Source organism: Helicoverpa zea, chromosome 23 (genome assembly GCF_022581195.2).
Source record: "Helicoverpa zea isolate HzStark_Cry1AcR chromosome 23, ilHelZeax1.1, whole genome shotgun sequence".
NCBI lineage: Eukaryota > Metazoa > Arthropoda > Insecta > Lepidoptera > Noctuidae > Helicoverpa > Helicoverpa zea.
The window spans coordinates 8,263,404-8,284,668 of record NC_061474.1 but is presented as its reverse complement, the minus strand read 5'-3'; the positions used below and the strand labels follow the sequence as shown (position 1 = coordinate 8,284,668).

Sequence of the window (21,265 nt, the reverse complement as noted above, 5' to 3'; positions counted from 1 at the left end):
ATTATATCGATATATCAAGTTTTTTGGAAAAAACAAGATTTTGTGATAAAACTGTCAAAATTAATATCTTTTTCAAACAAAATCAAGCAAATCAGTTTAGTCTTTCTTAGTTTAACATGTTTTATATCCTATAAAATGATTTTTGTATAAAAAACATATTTTTATCGATCTTCGTTTACGAGTTCGTTCAAAAGACACATGGCGAAAACGTCACTAGTTCAGTTGCAAGATGGCGAACGTTCGGGATAGTGACACATCTTTGTGGCTCCACAATAAACTCGGTACTTCGAATGATTCGTGGACAAGCGGCTCAATTTGTACGCAATTAAATGCTGAAGTGTTGAAAAATATCAAGGATTGTTTTCCAGATTTGCAAACGCAAGTGAAATTGAAATTATTGCTAAGTTTCTTTCATATCCCGCGCAGAAATGTTGAGGAGGTAACTTTTCTCTTTGATGTTCTATGGTTTTGCGTAACTGTATTGTGTTTTTTGTCCCTTTCATGTCATGTTAATAACGATGAGTACGAATGAGATGCAATAATACGCATGTATGTAGTAGTTTTATTTGTTGTCATCTATTGAATTTACATACTAACATTTTTGTTGAAATTATTTTAATTGGAATTTTACAGCAAACCAATTACAGGTTAGCTAGCATTTAGCATGGGCGGTAAATTTTCTCATGCCTGGTGGCATAGTTTGGTGTAAATCATGACTTATGACTTGGATATGGTGTTGTGACTATTTACGTTTCTAAATTACGAAACAAATCAGTTTTATTAGTTTTGTTCTACGATAAGAGTGTATTAGAGCCCACAATTATGGTTGTGTCTATGTTTACATGAAGCCCTCGAAATAGATATAACCTTTATGTAATTTTAGTCTTGTATTGTGAAATGTATTCAAGGACCTTGCTGTTAACTATTGGATTAGGCAAAAGCATACAGGTTGAACAGCCTACATGGCATAAACAACATTATTATTTCAATTTTGAAATTGGTTTTGAAAGAAGTATGGTGGAACTTGATACCATATGTTTTAGAATTTTTAATTTGATATTTAGTTTTTATAGATGAACACTTTCCATTCGAATATTAGGCCTTATAATATTATACTTGTATCAATGATATATAGAGAATGAATATAAAAAATTTAATCAACATTTCCCTCCATTATTTGTCATGTTAGAACAAACATGTTTTGAAATATTCAATGGTATTCTTGAACTGTGCTTCTGATATTCTTGAATTATTAACTTAAGTATAAGGATATTTAACTGGTCTTTGCAAAGCATGTCAAAACACACAATTTAAAATGCAGCATATACCTACAACATAAGCCATTCACTGGTACACACCATTAATACTACTTGTATCTTTTAAATTGCCTCCCAAGTTCTCTTTTGGTCAGCATCGTTATCATCCTGTTGCTTGTATCCCAATTTCATTTGGCTTCAGCACAGCATGTTTTCTCCTTCCACACTCTTCCACACTCTTCTGCAGTCATCTCACAAGTAACATTATTTCTAAGCATATTTGACTTTCACACAATTCATCCATTGTTTCTTTCATTTGATAACTATATTAATATGATAACCTAAAGTTCCGAAACTAACGAATTGATTTGAATGTTTCTTTGACTGTTGGAGAGGTACACGAGGTACACTCCTCAGAAATAATATAGGCTATATTTTATCCTGGTATGGGCATTAAGTCCCACCGGGCACAGATGAAGGCATGGGAAAACGGCTAGTTTGTGATACAATACATTAGAATAAGAACTTCTTACATTTGTTAGGCTGTTCATGTGTGTCACCTATTTGGAGTGTTGTATTATGATTCAATTGATCAATTGTAGGTATATTGAAAAATTGCATCCAACTCATATCAGAGTCATGCATCTATAGTAAAAATATGTATGTATTGATATGCTTTTTTATTTATTCTACTAGCAAGGTCATCACATTGTAAATTAAAATTTTGGAATATGAGAAAAGTTCATTGAATATGAAAGTATTTGTAAGCTATGATGTTTTAAAAAATGTTCAATTAATTTATAAAAATTACATTCGCTCTAAAGAAGTAGTATTGTGTATTACAATTGCTTACCTAATGTTCTATTGACCGTGAACTGTCTAGAATGATTGACACTGCAAATTGTAGACCAGTTGTACTGTAATTACAAGTTAATTACTCTATGTAAGATTAATTGTAGTCTGTATTGGAGCTGTAGTGTTTATAAGGCAACATAGAAAGTCTATGTTAGAGATTTATAACAATAGTTTTATTTATGACCTTATCACACCTGATGAGGCAATCAAATACTTCAATGAAGTCCCATGTCCCTCAAGTTGTTCCATTGGAATCAGCTTACGTACTATATTCCACTAATCTGTGCCCTAGGCCCATATCCATAGGAAAATAATCTTTGATCAAAACCCTAAAAAATAACATGATAATTATTTTTTACTATGCTTTTTCTCCTCCACCCAAAAGCAGAGTAGTAGACAACGCCCAAGGCTAAGTCGGCCATTATACATTCTGTGCAAAAAGTATTAAATGATTAACTTACTATGTTCCAGTGGAGAAATGAACTGGAAGAGATCATCGAAGTCGCAGCCGTGGACTCAGACCTCTGGGTGGCCATGCTCGCAGAGACCCTTAAGACGTTTCCCTCAGCGGGCACTCTCAACACCGAGATAGCGGAGTTCGATGAGACCAGGCCTATATTCAGTGATATGATCAGCGAGCTGAGGAGGGCTTTAGCTAAACACTCGGATCTTGGACTGTTGCCGTTAGAGTGCCTGTATTTAAATAAGAATGCTTTGGTTTCTGTGGTAAGTAGTATATAAACCTTTATTAAAAGAAGTAAGCATCATTCATAGCGACTTGTTGCATGAATACTAAACTATTACACACTAAAAGAAGGATGTCTTTTGTTAAATATTATAAGGCAACTTTCAATCAAAGATTTCGAAGAGCAAAGGAAAGGAAATCCGCACTGGATGCGAAGCGTGATGCTCTTAAGGCTAAAACACCAGCAGCCATTCATTATAACTACGTGGACGGTATCCTAACGTGCAGCCAATGCTCGCGCACGTTTACACATAAAATAGGGTACTGCAGCCATCAAAGGGCGCATAGAAGAGCTGATCATCCTAGCTCTTCTCTCAATGATAACTGAAAGCAGTCACCATAGCCGAAATCGGCAGGGAAGTATATATATAAGGCAACTTTTAAAGAGTGATTAACAGAAAACAACTCATTAAATATAAAGAACAATGTCAGACGTCCATAGTAACTTAGGCTCAATAAAAATATTTCATGTACAGTGAAAATTCTTACAGTTTTTTGTGTAGTTTAATGTCAGAAGCTTTTCTATGTTTTCCACTTTTGCATTGAACTTCTCAAAACCAAATTATTCCAAATTATTCAAACGAAAAACCTGAACTCGATAAACAAAATAATTACTTATTAACATGATATTTTTTTTTTGGAAAAGTTCTAGATAACAATTAAATATTTTATAAGAAGTTAGTATTTTATATGTAAATTGTTGTAGTAAAGAACTTTGTGTCCGTGAGAATTCAGTTTTAAAAGTTGATTGGGTGGGCCGAAACCTGACATTGTTCTTTAGAGTATTGAAGGTAATGAAGTTGGATTATTACCAAATCAGAATTCAAAGTGGGCAACACCTAAACTCTTGTTCTATGGTTTTCATATACTCTTTTTTTTTTTATTTACCCTCAAAGTGATGCTTTATTTCCCAAATATAATAAAGCATTAAAATATTCGTCACAACAGCTCAATAATTAACCTTATTCCAGGTGGGCCAACAACCGAATCCCGTAAAACATTTCACACTGAAACGCAAGCCCAAGTCAGTGGCACTCCGTAGTGAACTCCTAGCCAAAGCAACTGAAGTACAAGCCAATCAGAAGAAGGCTCAAGCACCGACCGTGCCTGTTCGCAGTAGAGGCATGCCTAGGAAGATGACTGATACCAGTGAGTTTTTAAATTATGCAGACTATGTAAAAGTTCTATAATTACTGCCGTTTGAACTGAACAAATAGCAAATTAAATACGTATGGTGCATATGTAGACATAGCAAGAATATTATGGGTCGATGTCTGTGCTCGACGTATCGCTCATATGCGCGTTAACTATAAAATACTAAATATAGTTTACCATTATTCTACAATATACCAGAAATGTAATATCTATACCAGTGGTTCTTAACCTTTTTGACATGAGGGGGACCATTTTAACTAAAATTTGTCTTGCCGGGGACCACCCCATCATTACCTAAATTGAGAGTTCTTTGATAAAGAATACAAGCATAGGTACTTTATAATTAGCACTCACTTCTTTATTATTTAGCAAAAAACTAAAAGTTATACAGATTTTAATTTAATGAGATTTTTGTGACTGCATTCTCTTTACAAATTTCTCAATTTTTGGTTCAGTACTACTCAAAGCTAAACGCATGTCGGCAGTTGTAGGTAAGCAAATGTAAAGAAAGATAAACACATGCCTATGTAGTTACCAAATGCGCGAGCGAAGCGACCGCGAAATTTTTATCGTACTTAAACCAAATGTTACGTAAAATTTTTCCCAAACGTACTTAACTTTTTGTTTGTTGACAAATGAAAAAATAAGGGCATATAGATTCTGACTACGCGAGCGACGCGAGCGCGAAAGTTTAATTATTTTTTAAGACTCAAAACCAAAATTACGTAAAAATGTATGTTTGGGCTACCCCAAACATACATTTTCATGAATGGGGGGGACTAGGTACGACACACCCGATATACGTCCATGCGAAAACCCCCGCTCGCATAGATAAGTCGATAAAAATAAAGTTAGGTAACGTATAGCAACGTCGCGAAGCGGAGCTTCGCGGACCACTTGGAATGCCTCCGGGGACCACCAGTGGTCCGCGGACCACCGGTTAAGAACCACTGATCTATACTGTATGCCGAATAATTCTTATCAAATCCACACATGATCCGTAATATCGGTTTAGTTAAATATTTTTGTAATCGGTTTAGTTTGTAAATAAACTAGATGTTTCTATAAGCAACATCAGATGGTTTTTACCTTATTCATCACATGCCTAACATTCACTGCTCGCATCGGTTGAAGCCGGTGGCCGCAAAAGATGAGACAGTCATCAGAATATGTAATAATAATATTTATTTCTCCCACAGCACCCCTAAAAGGCCTGCCGTCTCGTTTCGGCGGCGGGCGCGGCGGCACGTGGCGCGGCGCGGCCCGGCCGCCGCCCCGCGCCGGCATCAAGCTGCTGGACATCGCCGAGCAGCCCGCCACGCACGCGCAGATCAAGAAGCGGAGGAAACTTGGTATGTACAAATATATTATCTGCCTGGAATTACAATCCTAGAACAATAATAAGAAAAAAATATTTCAGACAAAAAAGTCCATAGGCCTGGCATAGTTCTTAGTTTTTTTACTGAATTTGGTGAAAAATTGGTACAAATCTATGTCATTTTATGAATATGACATTAACTCTTGCTGTAAAGTTTAAATAAGAAAATCAATTTATTTACTTACCAACTGTCCTCTGTTTAATCCACTGCATCCTTCTGTCATATCTCATTCTTTCATAAACATGTTGTATTACAATCAAAATTTTCTCCGATCAGTTAGTAAAAGTAATAAACTCAGATTAGAAAAATTAGTTTAGCAGTCAAACAACATCCTAATCTGATGATTCTCGAAACTTAATATATTTCCTAATGTACAGAAATGGAGGAAGGTGCTAAGAAGGCAGCGGCGGCCGCCCCGCCCTCGCCGCCGCCGCCTGACTACGCTAAAGGACTCAACAACTACACCATGCCTAAACCTGAGGAGAATACCAACCGTATGTACATTCCTATTATTTAATAAGCTAATCCTTATCTATAAGTAGGACAATTGATGTGTAGCACATACATATATGATATGATTCATGGGCCAGAGTCTCGGATAATGTATAGTATTTTATTCATGGCGACACTTGCACTAATGAAAATTAGGCATGTTCACATTAGAGAAAAATATTACAGAGTATCTGCAATTTTGTTGTTGTTATGTAAAAATTTAAATGCATTTTAATTTTATTTTATTTTCAGTATCAAAATACCTTCTCCTTTTACTTTTGTTCACCACCATCATCAAATATTTTACATTTTAGGGTGGGTAAATAAATATAACAACTAACAACAATTATATTTCACAGCGGAGCCGAGCACGCCAGCGCCAGCGGCAGCACCGGCGTCGCCCGGCGCCGCCGCGGCCGACGCGCAGGACCCCGCCGACTCCGCGCCGCCCGCGCCCAGCCCGCTGCTCGTACATGTATGTATTTATATATACCATAGCCTGCAACAAGCATCTGTGGAGATCTAAGGGGAGACCTATGTTCAGCAGTGGACGTCCTATGGCTGAGATGTTGGTGATGATGATGATGATAGCCGTTTTCCCGCGGTTTCACCCGTGTCCTGTAGGTACTACTGCCTAAACCGGGGTTAATTGGGGTCATGTAGCTTCCCAAGTCCGAACAGTAAAATAAATTTAACATATCGGTCATGCAACGGAGCTTTACTATATCTAACAAACAATCAAATCTTTTCTCTTTATGAAAGTAGTGTAAATGAGAACATCTACACTAATATAAGGTTGACAGAAATGAAATATTATTAGTAGTATAAAACAACTTAATTGAATTCTGGCATGCATCTGGATACACATGGTTTCAATTATCCATGGAATATTTTATGGATTAAAACATGTAAAAGATACATGATATTACGTTTACCTAAATCTATGTTCTTCATTCCCACAGGGTACCGGTGCAAAACCAATAGTAATAGGCCAACAACCCAAGCTACTGATAGCAGGCCCAGCAGGAGGCAAACCTCTACTGCTGTCCACACAGAACCTGCTCAACACGTCCACCGTGATCCTGCAGCCCGGCGGCAAGGCTGTGCTGCTGCAGAACATCAAGCCCGTGAGTATTACTGCACAGTAGCTACTGGTAGCCGCTACTGCTGTCCACACAGAACCTGCTCAACACGTCCACCGTGATCCTGCAGCCCGGCGGCAAGGCTGTGCTGCTGCAGAACATCAAGCCCGTGAGTATTACTGCACAGTAGCTACTGGTAGCCGCTACTGCTGTCCACACAGAACCTGCTCAACACGTCCACCGTGATCCTGCAGCCCGGCGGCAAGGCTGTGCTGCTGCAGAACATCAAGCCCGTGAGTATTACTGCACAGTAGCTACTGGTAGCCGCTACTGCTGACACACAGAACCTGCTGAACACAATATTATTTTGCTACCAGTCACAGTTACATAAACATTCATCTGACTAGCCTCTTCTCAACTATGTTGGGGTCGGCTACCACTCTAACCGTACGCAGCTGAGGACCAGAGTTGAACAAAGAACGACGGCTTATCTGACCTTTTCCACCCAGTTATCCAGGCAACCCAATACCTCTTGGCTTCTTACTATCCGTAACAACTTCCAAAGATGTTCAAATGATAGCCGGGATCCACCTGTTATATAATCGTGCCTTCCGAAGCACGGGGAAGAACTCGTCATGACATCCATCCACGGACTGACCGCACCAAGGGTTGCTTATTAGGTTAAGCAACGCTTGGTGCTTGGTGATGGATCGATTCTCGCGTCTTTGACGATATAACATCATAACGTTGTTGGTTGTTCCAGATGACACAGTCGGTGGTACAGCAAGCAGCGCGGACGGTGGTGCCGGCCGTACACACGCAACCGCCTCTGCAACACCAGATCGCGCAACCCGTGAGTAGTAATTATATATTTTTGAGTTTTAACTCGATGGAAGTGTTGTTAAAGATCATCAGGATAAAGTCATTTATTCAAAGTTGGCTGAAAATCAGCACTTTTTGAAGGTCAACTTTACAAAAGACAGCCACCAAAAGCGCTCGCCCGCACTTTCTGTGTTTTTGCTGCATTATATAAAACTAGCTGGTGCCCGCGACTTCGTCTGCGCAGGTTTAGTATTTCGAACAATATGTTTACAAATTGTAGCCTATGTGTTATTCTGATGTATAAGCTATATTATTGTAAAGTTTCATTAAAATCCATTCAGTAGTTTTTGCGTGAAAGAGTAACAAACATCCATACATCCATACATACAAACTTTCGCGTTTATAATATTAGTAGGATGCATAAAGTTAGTGGAATAATATAAGATTTTCTAGTGATTTATTTAAACTATTACATTACTTATTAATACTCATCCCTCTATGACAATATTTAACTACTCTTAACGACGGTATAAAAATATTTACTGGACTTCTCAGTAAGTTCAAAATATGTGAGTAAATAGAAGGTTATGAAATTGAGTCATCTCACAAAAACATGAAATGTAACAATCCATGATGATTAAAAATATTATGTTCCACAGGTACAGATAGCACAAACAGTGCAACAGCCACAGGTAGTGCAAGCGGCGGCGCCCGTGCAACAGCCGCAGCAACAAGCAGTGCAACAGCCGCAACAGAACGTGCAACCCGCGCAGCAGCCGCTGTTGCCGCGTAGAGGACTCTCGCTTACGGTCAGTTTATACATCCTCACGTGTGTCGCATATAGTGCAACAGCCGCAACAGAACGTGCAACCGCCGCGAATCACTTTTTCTGTTTCAATATTTATTCGATATTTACAGACGGAATAATGAAGACGTGACTGCCTCGTTGGTCTAGTGGTCGCAAGCGCGGCTGCTAAGCTCGAGGTCTCGGGTTTGAGTCCCGGGTCGGGCTGAAATCGCTTTGTGGGTTTTCTTAAGCAAAGCAGCCCGTAGTCTGGAAGTTGGTGATTGATTCACCCGCGCATCGGAGAGCACGTAAATGTCGGTCCTGCGCCTGATCTCTCTCCGGTCGTGTCGGATTGCCGTCCCATCGGGTTATGAGAGTGAAGGAATAGGGAGTGCACCTGTGTCTGCGCAAATGCTCGTGCACTATAATATGTCCTGCGCAGCTGGCTGATCTCCTTAAGTGAGAACAGCCGCCCTGGCCGAAATCGGCCGTGGACACCAATATTATTATAATTAAAACGATAAAAACGACAATAATAAATTCGATTCCTCAAGTATTAAAAAAAGGTTTTTTATTAATAAATAAAATCTATTTGTTGCAGCGCGAACAAATGTTGGAGGCACAAGATATGTTCCGCAATGCGAATCGCGTCACGAGGCCGGAGAAAGCGCTTATACTTGGTTTCATGGCTGGCTCCAGAGGTAAATATTATTATTACATACATTTAATCTGTCTAGCTTTTTTTATCCTGACTAGGGCATGCAATACCGGTTTACCGGTTTCGGTTTTACCGGTAAAACCGCCCATTTTCGCGATTTTTAAATTACCGGTAAAAATAATATGTTACCGGTAATTTACCGGTTTTTACGTTTTGTGATAAAATATAGCAATTGTTCATTTAACGTCAAATCTTTGTTATATAGCCTGAAAATAATGTAATATTGCATACATTACATATTGTAAGTGTGTTTAAGTTGCTGTTTTTTAGGAAAGTAAACTTGTGTCCCCTTAACTATCTCTAGGTTAGATACAAATCTTCATTCTCATCTTATTTTATAATATCTAAACAAATTTTATTCATTCGGTTATTCCGATTTTCCTCATAGCTGTCAGCTCATATTAGGTAAAAATGTAGCTTATGCTTATTTTACCTACTCTATGATCTTGCTGAGTAAGGGCTTTTACTTCACCACCATGCGGACAGCTCTGAGGACACGGTGGAGCACCCAGTCTAGGTGTGCACTGCCTGGGAAGGGTACCGCCGTGTCGTCGTCGAGGCAATAGGCAGCGGCGACCTCTCGCGTCCGGTCGTGGTTCAGGCCATGGTCCTGAGTGAATGGGAAGCCTCCTTCTGCGAAGCAGTCATGCTCGAGAAGGAGACGGCGGAGAGACTGCGAGATCGCACCTCTCATCCCAACCGCTGTAGTGGACCAGACACCACGGGCGCTGAGTGTCGAGAGACGACACCCGGCCACCGTAGGCGTCGGTCTGTGGACGGTGAGTTCGGGTGGCTCATCGTTCCTCCGTCTGCATAGATAACAGACCCGTGTTGGCTTCGCGTGTTGTAAAGGCGGGTCTAGACGAACCGAGCACGAGCGAAGTACAAGCGGAGCCGTTCTCGGTTTCATCGTTCGCGGCGTCTAGTGTGGACGCACAACGAACCTACAACGACCACTGTTAGCAAATCCATTTGTGTTCGACAAAAACCGACAACAGGCGGAACGCAGCCGAGCACGAAGTGCTCGCAGCGCGCTCGTTAGAGGCTTGTAAGTTGGTCCACACTTATAGACGAATTGTGTTCGGCTCGTGCTCGGCTCTCCTAGCGTAGACGCAGCTTTACACATTGTTCGAAAGAGTTACCGCGACCCTGGTCCATAAAATGCCTACGATTTACTTTAATGAAAAAAAAAAAATTTTCACAGTTATTCGTAGCGTTTATCCCGTCTTGTGACGGGGTCCGCTTTCCGTATCTACTTCTTCCATTTCATTCAGATGTTCTTTCCAGGACATCTTCCTCTTCGAGTACGCAGATTTTCATGTCATTCATTACGACACTCAACCACCACAGTTTCGGCCTGCCTCTGCGCCTTTGACCGGGTATATCGAGATTGAGTAGATAGCATTGGCGATGTATTCAGGTTGTCTCCTTTCTACATGTCCATACCATCGCAGCCGTTTCTCTTGCATATTGTCGGCGACATCGCGTATGGATGGTACTAACATGTTTTTTTGTTACGGCCCACGTCACAAAAAATGTTTACCACCTTATACCCTGTATTTTTATTTATTTTTTTGCTTTTAGACTACCCAATCTTATTGTTATAATATCACATTTTAAAAATTACAAAAATTACCGTTTTACCGGTAAAAATATTTTTATTACCGAATTTTAACCGGTAATTTTTATTTTACCGGAATTGCATGCCCTAATCCTGACTATCTTGGCGCGTGAACATTCCAAAAAATTTTGAAATTTAAAATTTCTTTCGCAGATAACCCGTGTCCAAACCTAGGCAACATAGTAACGATAAAACTATCAGAAAACATCGAGAATGTTCTACAGTCGGACGACACATACCTCACCATGTTGTCTGAAATGCACTTCCAAATGAACTATAACAACGGCCAGTGGACGAGGCTCAAGAAATATAGGCATATAGATGGCATGGTGCCTCAGAAAATACCTCCGGGCTCCACAGTCATCTCAACCAATAACCAACAGCCTATAGTGTCAATAGCCAATCAGAGTGTTAGTTAAGTGACAGTGTATGTGACGTTCAGTGATTCAAAAATGGAATATGTACTAAAGAAAAGTTGGAGGTTTTATTTCGAAGTAAGTCTGATTTTATTTTTTTCGTTCTTTTTTTTAAATAGTACTGGATGATGTGTCAATTAGGTTTTTTTTTTGTAAAATGGCTGGATTTTCAATTTGCTGCCTAGAAGATATTTACAGAGAATTTTGCCTGGTTTTCTTTAAACCTAGTTGAAGGTAAAGATTGTAATGATAATCGTGTGTATTAAAAAATGTCGGGCAATCAGATTTGAGTTATCTTATTGGACATGCAAAATCGAAGTTAGGCGATTATCACACTGCCCCGCATGATGCAGCGTAGTGCGTGGATGCGTTTTTTTCCGTTGTATGGAAATATCTCCGTTTGTATGGAAAACACGCATAGTCCAACACACTGAAAATGCATCCACGCGCGTTCATGCGGATCACGCACATACATGCGGAGAAACACGCACCCCCGCGCGTAGGTGCGGGGCGAGACGCAAGGTATGGCACACTGAATCCCGCAATGCCGCGCGTGATTTTGAATGGGCGTGACGTGTATATTTGAAAATGGAACTCGCTGTGCGTGAATTTACAAAACGCACCTACGCGCGTGAGTGCGTGAAAAACCCGCACGATGATGCAGATCTGCACTCCCGCAGGAACGCGCGCAGGTGCGTCGACACGCAAGATGCAGCGTGATGCGGGGCAGTGTGAAGATCACCTTTGAACGTCGTAACACCGCCATATTGGAAAATGACTTTTTTATGTTACAAGGTATAAAAATCGAGATACAAGCTAGGGTTTACATCAAAATACTGCGATTTGTCAAAGAGGACAGCAAAATTGTTATTTTTGAAAAAAAACTGTGTTCACAAAGTAAACTATAAACTCAGGCTGTGATTTCAAATTATATTACCACTTATTGGTTCACTGTTCGTCCCATTTCTGTGTTCTAACGAGTTTCTTATTCGATCGTCATTTAAAATACCAACAAGATTTTCAAATTCCCTTTAAATGATGCCCTATAAGAAGTGTTCGTAAAGAAATATTTTTTTGTAATATATCATGATAATTAGTAATATATTGTTACATTAAATAATACGAAAACACGAATAAAAAATATACACATTTATTATGTTTATGTGAATTCTTATAATTGTGCAATTTCAAATGAGATGCATTTTGAACTTTATCGTCGATGAAATAAGGTTTTACATGGAAATAATATGGTGGTTTTGTAATACATAGACATGGAGAACAAAATGAAAAGCGGAGATGTCATAACGGAAAATCTCCTAAGTAGCGCGCCAAAATGCGGGTGTGCGGGGGGACGAGGAACGTTACTGTCTCCGGCCTTATACGCCTTCTTTGGAGCCCGGCCGTTTTTGTTGATTGTCTGAAGAGACCCGAACACTTCGTTAGTATACTCGTAACTGATAATTTTGGTCACGCCCACCGTATGTATTCGACCTAGCAGAAGGCGCCTGACCATCATTCCTCCGCGTACCTAGTACAGTCGAGTCATAGTACTTGTATCGTTATGTAAAGCAGATAAAGTTCAAAGTTGCTGTCATCATGAAGTTATAAGACAGAGCCAGGATAATTTAGCCAGATGCGAGAATTTTCCATGTTTTTTTTTTTGTAAAGTGTCACTTGCGACCTTTTCCAAGTTGTAGGCCTGATATCATTTTCAACGTCACTTTATTTTAATTGGCTTATGTCAAGCTTTAATTAACTTCTTGGCTTATTTCGTTTTCAATTTACTTATAGAGATGGCGATTAGAAAAAAAAAACAATTAAATAATCGACTAAATACAAGTCAACAAAGTCGAATATTTAGAAAACTTTGAGTTCCTTCTCTAAATATATTTTTTCGACACACTTCGCAAAACATGCGGATTTCAATAACTTACCTATCAATTGATTTGCAAGTTTCTTGTAAGCAAATGTATCGATATATAGTTTATTGGAATTCGGCGTAAGTGTTGATGAGTTTACGTGTTCGAAAGGTTTTGAAGATAACTTTAAGTTGTGATCTCACTGGGATTTGACATAGAAATTGGACATTATTACTTTTCAGTATAATTTCTAGTGCCAAAATGAGTTTCGGTAAATAAATCTTGAGTAAAACTATTTGTGAATTAGTTTGTATTGTAAACTTTTATGTATATTTAGATTAGATTTTTGTTTTCCGTAGAATTGAATAATATGATAAATAAATATATGCCTACAGAGCCTTTCTATGTAACTAAGGTTAGTTATATCATTAATAACTTGCATTGTTTCGATAGAGCGGCAAAGATTATGCCTCATATGAGTTGGAAATGAGGCAAGTAGATATTTACAGCTGTTCAAATATATTGCGTGCGTAACCATTTGGATTTTACAAATAAATTTGATTATTTCGAATAAATTCGATTTGATTGAAGGAATACCAACTTTTTCGTTTTTAACAACGTACTTTTAGATGTCTTGATTAAAATGTCTGCTCTATCAAAATAATGCAAGAATATGCAGTTCGTGCCAGTTAACTTCGCTATTCTGAAGTTAGACATTTGACGCCTTACGCATGGTAGTGTTTTGTTCATATTTTTAACACGCTTATATTAGCGTCACTTGTAGCTATGTATGTAAGAAAGTTTTGGATTCTTAATTTGTTTGACTATAGTGGCTAACTTCGGACAAACAAAGCTTCTCTACAAGATCTGTGCAAACAAATTCAACGTGCAACGTCAAATTCCTAACTTCAGAAACGCAAATTTATTTGGTGCGAACTATTACAAGGATGCGAGATGGCATGAGTCTGTATTTCAATGTGTAACATGCTTTAGATGTTAAAAGTTTAATAAATGACCAATTGTGCGGAGTGAGATAGTTAATGTTCATATCGTGTTTATTGTAATGTACGTTCAATGACGCGTCAATTCACGCTGTGTTTTTATGTCAGAAATTGTACTTGACGACAAAAAAAATAAATTATCTTGAATAGCCTTTTTTGTGTTGATGGGAAATCTAAAAATGACCCCTCTTGTGGATGGTGCAGCGTGAGGGATTGTCAGAATTTAACTGACTAAAACCCACCATGTTCCTTCTGGAGCCCTTCATGTACCAGGGCCGCGGTAACTCGCGCGAACAATCCCGCAGTCTCGATAGGGTGTCAAATTTAATAGCCTACTGGCGGCAAAACAGCGAAAAAATCACGTATCTGCGACTTTAATAAAAAATAAGGCATTTTGCATGATTTATTGTATGTATATTATTTTCATGGTATTTTAGCAACTTTAGCGTTGTTTTGCCAATAAGTAGTTCAATGAAAATTATGTCTTGTACCTCGAATAGGGGTCGAAATAACCGCGTATGCCTCGGAACGAGTAACGAATTTTATCATGTTAAATTTATTTTCCTACAGCCTATGTATTCCTCTGTGAAAACAACAATAATAGTAAATAAATAATTAAATGTAAATGATTTTCTAAACAATGTCAGAAAGTACTTTTAGTAATAGATGCGATGTTTGTATCGATTTTGTATGTACCAAAATCATTGTTAAATAGTGGGACTGGGTCGAAGTTGTTTTGATGCGGGCATCGTGCCTTTGTATTATAAGCCTTATAGATAGATTCAGATTGACTGCGACAACAATTTTTATACATTTAACTACCACTTTTTATACATTAATTAATCCCAAATGGGCAGTGTCGATAAGTCATGACGTTTGGGTAGCCTGACCATTGTCGTTTAAAAGTATAATTTGCAAATATTATCGCGTCGAAATTGAACTTCGATTCAGTTTCACAGCTTTTGTTTCATATTGTTTTGGGAGCTATTTCGATATTTTGAAGTCGAAGCTTTTAAAATTATCTAGACAAAATTACATTTATTAAGCGGCTTCTCAAAAAAGGAGGAGGTTTTCAATTCAGATGTTTATTTTTGTCTTTGTCACTCGATTTCTCGATGGACCGATTTGGAAATTTTCATTTACCTCTAAATGGTGGATTTCGACAAAACAATGTACCTATTTAACCATGCTGACTGATTATTTGGTGCAATAACAACATTTTTTAAGAGTTCATCATTTAGTCTTGAGGCACTCCTTTATATGTAGATTAGTGAGACATATGTTTTCGAGCATAAATATAAAATAGCTTCCAAAATGTTTGGTACTGAAGAAGAGTAAGCGATTTAAGTTTTTTTTATATATAATAATAATTAAGTAAATGTGTGTATGCGTTCAGCGGGAACCGTGTTATTTTAGTATTCGCGTTAAATCTAAGTTTTGTTGTACGATGTTTTTTTTCTATAGATATTTAATATCCACATTGTATATAGTAGATAGTACAAAAATATAAAATGAAAAAGTTAAAAAATTATTTTGTGATTTTTTTATTTTTACCTTAATCAACAAAGTAATATAAAATAGTGTTATTTACAAGCTATGATGTTATAGAAGACTCGCCGCCGATGTGCTTTCTGTAAGTATCCACGAGAGGCAAGCAACGAAATATTACTGAAAACAAATAAATGGGCAAGTAATATTATATGTACTTGAAAATAAACAAGACACAAATATAGCCCGAAGGTTCCGCACATTGATCTACACGAGGTTTTGGGTTTTCGCAAGTGTCTATATATATTTTCTTCACGCGCAAATGGCTGAAAGGCTTTTAATGAAACTTGGTACCAATACCTACTTATAACTTATACATCAGAATAAAGCAGTCCGTTTTTACTCACACATGAAAAGTCACTCTACTGATGTATATCCGTTTTGGCTACACTAAAATCACTTGATTGAAAATCTATCTAATAATCTATTTAAAAAGAGAAATAAAAAGAGAGTGCTCACCAAATAAGAAGCAGACTTCAGTGACGAACCCGACGATGCAAGAGTTGCCTTGCGTCTTGTACTTCAGCAGAAAGTCCACGACGTTCACCACCAAACCCATGATCACGAACGCCAGGGTGTACCACACGTATAGTTGCACTAGGACTGCACTTTCCTGCGTTTGTCAGAGAGCTTTTATTACGTAAATAACACTGGTCAACAAATTATTATTTTTTTTTCGGTGCAAAGGTGAAATATACAATTTCTTGTAGAATATTTGATACGTAATCGAAGTCCAGAACATAAAGTTGCACTAGTACGTAGGGATTTAGAGATATACCCCTCCTAAAGTACCAAAAACGCGTTTTTTTTATGATATTTGATGTAATTTTTTGGGGACAGCAGAATTTTCTAGTAATTTATAACTAAAGCATTATATAGTACTACTTTCCCCGCATTAACCCCATTTTAGTATATATTTTTGCAAGTTTTCTTTCTCAATATATACCATTTTAAATATAAAGTGGAGTTTTTTCATACTAACAGGCCAAATAAAATATAGTGAAGATCGAACTATCGTAGCTGTATACATATTTCATGGAAAGAACAATGTCAGACGTCCATAGTAACTTAGGCTCAATAAAAATATTTCATGTACAGTGAAAATTCTTACAGTTTTTTGTGTAGTTTAATGTCAGAAGCTTTTCTATGTTTTCCACTTTTGCATTGAACTTCTCAAAACCAAATTATTCCAAATTATTCAAACGAAAAACCTGAACTCGATAAACAAAATAATTACTTATTAACATGATACTTTTTTTTGGAAAGTTCTAGATAACAAAATTAAATATTTTATAAGAAGTTAGTATTTTATATGTAAATTGTTGTAGTAAAGAACTTTGTGTCCGTAAGAATTCAGTTTTAAAAGTTGATTGGGTGGGCCGAAACCTGACATCGTTCTTTAAACTCTTAGCGTTCGAAATAAAAATGAATTTCAATCGGGAAGAGTAGTACTATATAATGCTATAGATAGAAACTAAAAAACAATTTTGCTGTCCTTCAAAAAAATCGTCAAATATCGGTAAAAAACGCGTTTTTGGTACTTTAGGAGGGGTATATCTCTAAATCCCTACGTGCTAGTGCAACTTTATGTTCTGGACTTCGATTACGTATCAAATAATCTATAGATAGTTCAACTCAGATTTGCGCGCGGCCCTATGTGTGCGTCGGCTTGTAAATATACAACTTTCATTCGTGTGACAGTGACGTCGTCCGAGCATGACGTGTTCTTATCGCTTTTTCTTATGGGTACAGTCGTTTACAAAAATGTCTAGTTCTTCACGGAGAAAATGTTTAAGGAGTCAGGTAGCGTTTCAAAAAATGAAACAACATTCAAAGCTTTTTATTATTACATTTTACAGTTTTTCATTATTTTCTCATACGTTTTTTCAAATTGACATTGACAGTACCTAAGAAATAAATGAGGTGAAATATCTAAGATGAATTAAATACTTCTTACATATTTTCTAGCTCGGGGTACGAGGACAATAAATAAAAGTGTGGACTAAAAATGCAAAATTCATCATTTGATTTTTCAAGGAGCGATTCAGAATCATTATAAATAAATAAACATTAAATTACGTAATAACTGTTTTCTTTAAACAGCCGTAACCCCTAAATAACTGTATTTGTACCCGGCTGTACCTCTTGTCACGCACACAAAGTCACTGTATATGTACAAGGGTTACCCACACATAAGGCCGCGCGCAAGACTGAGTTGAACTTACTATATAAGAAATGATATATTTCACCTTTGCACCAAAAATGCTGTTGACCAGTGTAATTCAAAAGGTAGACGGATTGTTTCATGAAAGCGGGTGCGATGTATGTAGGTATGTTACGCTTTCGAGAAATATATAAGTTCAGCCGCTTAATTTAGTTTAGGTGTATCCTATTTCTCATCGGCTAAAACTAGGTTTTCAGAGCATGTTGTTCATCGTGAGCGATACTTCTGTATGATTCTATTTATTTATAACTACCGACCCGCACCGACTTCGCACGGGTGCAAAGCTGATATAAAATGTTCACCACTATATAATGGATGATAGGTATTATACACATAAACCATCCTCTTGAAACACTACCTATCTGATAAAAAAACCGCATGAAAATCGGTTGCGTAGTTTTGAAGATTTAATCGTACAAAAGGACAGAAAAAGCGACTTTGTTTTATACATACTATGTAGTGATATGTAGTGAAGAATACTTACAACAATAGAAGCCAGCAGTAACAATAGGTTAGCCATCTGAAACAGTGTGATGAGTAGCTGTTTGGCGCACTCCACGTATGAAACAATCATGGCGCAGCTCGCAGGACATTGCGTGCACGTTTCATTGGTCACCACGTCTAGGATACAGGCTATCTGTAATAATAAACGTTCTGAGATTATAGGTTACTAGCTGTTTACCCGCGGTTTCACCCGAGTTTCCGGGAAACTTCCCGTTCCCAGATCAAAATTATGTATAGCTTATGTTAGCCGGAGGTATTATAGCCTACCAACTGTGAGGAATTTCAAGTGTATAAAAGTCCTAAGTGAACAAAATACTTAAATGAGTACTGAAAATGATTGAAGAATTAAAATGGTTTTAAATCTAAGTCTATGCTAAAGAAGAGATCAATGTTTGATTTGTAAGTGAACTAAGTTCAAGAATTGTTTTGTTCCTGAAGTCTGATCCTTTTACTTTGATGGTTTGCTATTTGGGCCTCCCCCGAATATCTACACAAACCCACTGATGAAGGAAGGTCCTTAGACCACAAACGTCGCTGTTTCTGTGTAGGTATCCACAGGATCTACTTTGCCTCCTATAGTAATAGGATCTAATAGAATAGCAGTACTTACTTAGATACGGTACATTAGCATGATATTAACTTACTAAACTAATGATAGATATGAGAGCGATCATGCTCCTGTGAGGAAGGCAGCAGCAAGAGCCATCTCCACACCGGGACATTACAGTCAACGAATCCATATTCACATTTACTAACTATTCTTAAACTGTTAGAGCTTATACGTTTTACATGGGTGCTTTGTTTTTTTTTTAACAATTTATTTATTAATTAAATGTGATTAATTATATTCTTCTGGACACTTCTTTTGATTGTTTATTTAATAATACACAATGTTTTTTCTTTGCTCTTTGACAAAGATTCTGACAGTCTCATGACAACAGAAAAATCTGCTGAAATGGGGCACGGGACATGCACGGGACCTGCATATTATGTAAATTCATGAAATAATGAGAAATATTTTTTAAAGATTATAATAAAAATATCAACTCACGTTTCCAGTGTAGGTATTTATATTGATCTAAATAGTTTTTTAGTTGTAGTTTAGGTAGGCAGTCCCCTATTCAAACTTTTCAGATGAGCGGTAAAGATAAAGATGTAAGTCCTATTTACGCTTTAACCTTCTTTTTCAACAGCAAATTCTCTTTGAATTTTTCTTTATTCTTCTGTCAATGAAAAGGACATGGGAATTGTAAAGATGTCTCGTATTTTAAGTTTAATTTGTGTTATAACGCTTTTACTGGACACCGTTACCGGTGAAGAAGTTACTAAAGCAACAATAGGAGGTAAACAATATTTTAATTTATTTTAATAGGGATATCTTTCGGATGCGATTCTTCCACATCTTTCTTGAAGATTCCAACAGTAGGTATTGTTATCTTCAAAAAAGTTCGGGCAAATTACATGTGGGCTTTCCGGCAACGGTACAAGACAGGCCATGATGAAGTTCAGGAGTCTTGTTAAGAGGAAGGTCACCTACCTGTAGACGACAGACATAATAAGTGTACCAAAAGTGATCTAGCTATTCGCCAGTGTTTTAGCATATACCTAGCGGGAGCATATACCTAGGCAACCAGCTCACTTTCCTGACAGACCTCTTCTATTCTACCAATTTATATATGTACATACTTCGCTGATGTAAATGGCATGTATTAAGTAAAATAATAATTAATCTTTATTTCAGTGGAAGCTCAAAAAATGGGTAACCAAGACCTCGATCTCGAGGATCTCATCAACCCCGACATAGAGACCGCGATAACAAAACTAGAAAAACTGGCAGAAACACTGGACCAACTGAACATCGATGATTCCAAGTTGATAGCAGACCCTGAAGAGATCAGTGAAGAGATGACTAAACTAGTTCATTACATCAACGAGGCTGTCAAACTGAATCCAAATAACGCATACAAATTCCTTAAAGCAAAGGGATTAGATAGAATCGTTTCTCAGGATCTCAAAGTAGACGATGACAAGCTTAAAGTTCACGTTCTTATCCTTTTGAAACTTCTTTTTGAAGTCGCTCCGACCACCACTTCAGCAGTGATACCCATAACTGTAGTTGACAGACTTCTAGATATTTTTGAGATTGATAACTTAGCGTTAAAAGCCCATTCCTTGGATGTCCTGTATCTTTGGCTACCTGACAATCCTAAGGTACAAGCTAGAGTTATGAAGCTTAAGGGTTTAGTACCTTTTTACGAGCAAGCAGCCAAATTAGATACGTCTGGAATTAAGACCCTTCTTGACCTCTTCAACAAGATACTAAAAGAGCACTTGATAGTAAGGGAGGATCCGCAAAAGACTATCGTCGAACCTGAGAAAATGAAGTTTTATGTACGAACAGGTTTATTGGAGCATATGGCGACTCCAGCGGTCTGCAACGGGCTCCTGAATATATTTATAAAGACCTGGACATACAGTACGGATGAGAACAACATTATTGCAACAGTTTTTGACATGCTGAAGGTAATGAAAAAGTTCTGTTTGAAGATGTATCGTGGGAAGGTGAAGGCGAAGAAACTGTTCGCGGCTCTACAGGAATACGTGAAGGAACCTGAAAATATTGATTATTTTGAAGCGAACGGTTTGAATGTGACCGATGTTTCGCTGGTAGTTGAAGAGTATGTCGATAAAATAAGATCTTCTGTCAAAGATGAGATGTAGGATTTGTTTTCTTATGTTATAGTTTCGTCATAATATAGTTAGTTAATTACGCATTAAATATTTTGTTTTTATTTTTGTTA

General features: G+C 37.6%; 3 protein-coding genes across 4 annotated transcripts; 2 read left to right on the top strand and 1 right to left on the bottom strand.

Moving 5' to 3' along the window:
• Positions 1 to 139: 139 nt before the first annotated feature.
• Positions 140 to 15,719, top strand: LOC124641889 (negative elongation factor A). 2 transcript variants are annotated; one of them, XM_047180142.1, is made up of 12 exons: positions 140 to 439; positions 2,583 to 2,837; positions 3,828 to 4,005; positions 5,211 to 5,363; positions 5,768 to 5,884; positions 6,242 to 6,357; positions 6,845 to 7,009; positions 7,728 to 7,817; positions 8,446 to 8,595; positions 9,175 to 9,274; positions 11,066 to 11,144; positions 13,313 to 15,719. In XM_047180142.1, exons 1-12 carry the CDS (start codon positions 230 to 232, stop codon positions 13,329 to 13,331), a joined length of 1,632 nt encoding a protein of 543 aa, XP_047036098.1. In that variant the 5' UTR covers positions 140 to 229; the 3' UTR covers positions 13,332 to 15,719. The 2 variants fall into 2 exon arrangements, with proteins under 2 accessions (XP_047036098.1, XP_047036097.1); XM_047180141.1 differs by having other exon boundaries at positions 149 to 439; positions 11,066 to 11,650; positions 12,075 to 15,719.
• A 63-nt stretch (positions 15,720 to 15,782) lies between these two features.
• LOC124641718 lies at positions 15,783 to 19,138 on the bottom strand. The gene is made up of 4 exons (XM_047179883.1): positions 19,109 to 19,138; positions 18,445 to 18,597; positions 16,196 to 16,349; positions 15,783 to 15,856 (listed from the first exon to the last, which is right to left on the bottom strand). Exons 1-4 carry the CDS (start codon positions 19,136 to 19,138, stop codon positions 15,783 to 15,785), a joined length of 411 nt encoding a protein of 136 aa, XP_047035839.1.
• A 566-nt stretch (positions 19,139 to 19,704) lies between these two features.
• LOC124642045 lies at positions 19,705 to 21,208 on the top strand. The gene is made up of 2 exons (XM_047180342.1): positions 19,705 to 19,807; positions 20,206 to 21,208. The coding sequence occupies exons 1-2, from the start codon at positions 19,705 to 19,707 to the stop codon at positions 21,183 to 21,185; spliced, it is 1,083 nt and encodes a 360-aa protein (XP_047036298.1). The 3' UTR covers positions 21,186 to 21,208.
• Positions 21,209 to 21,265: the final 57 nt, after the last annotated feature.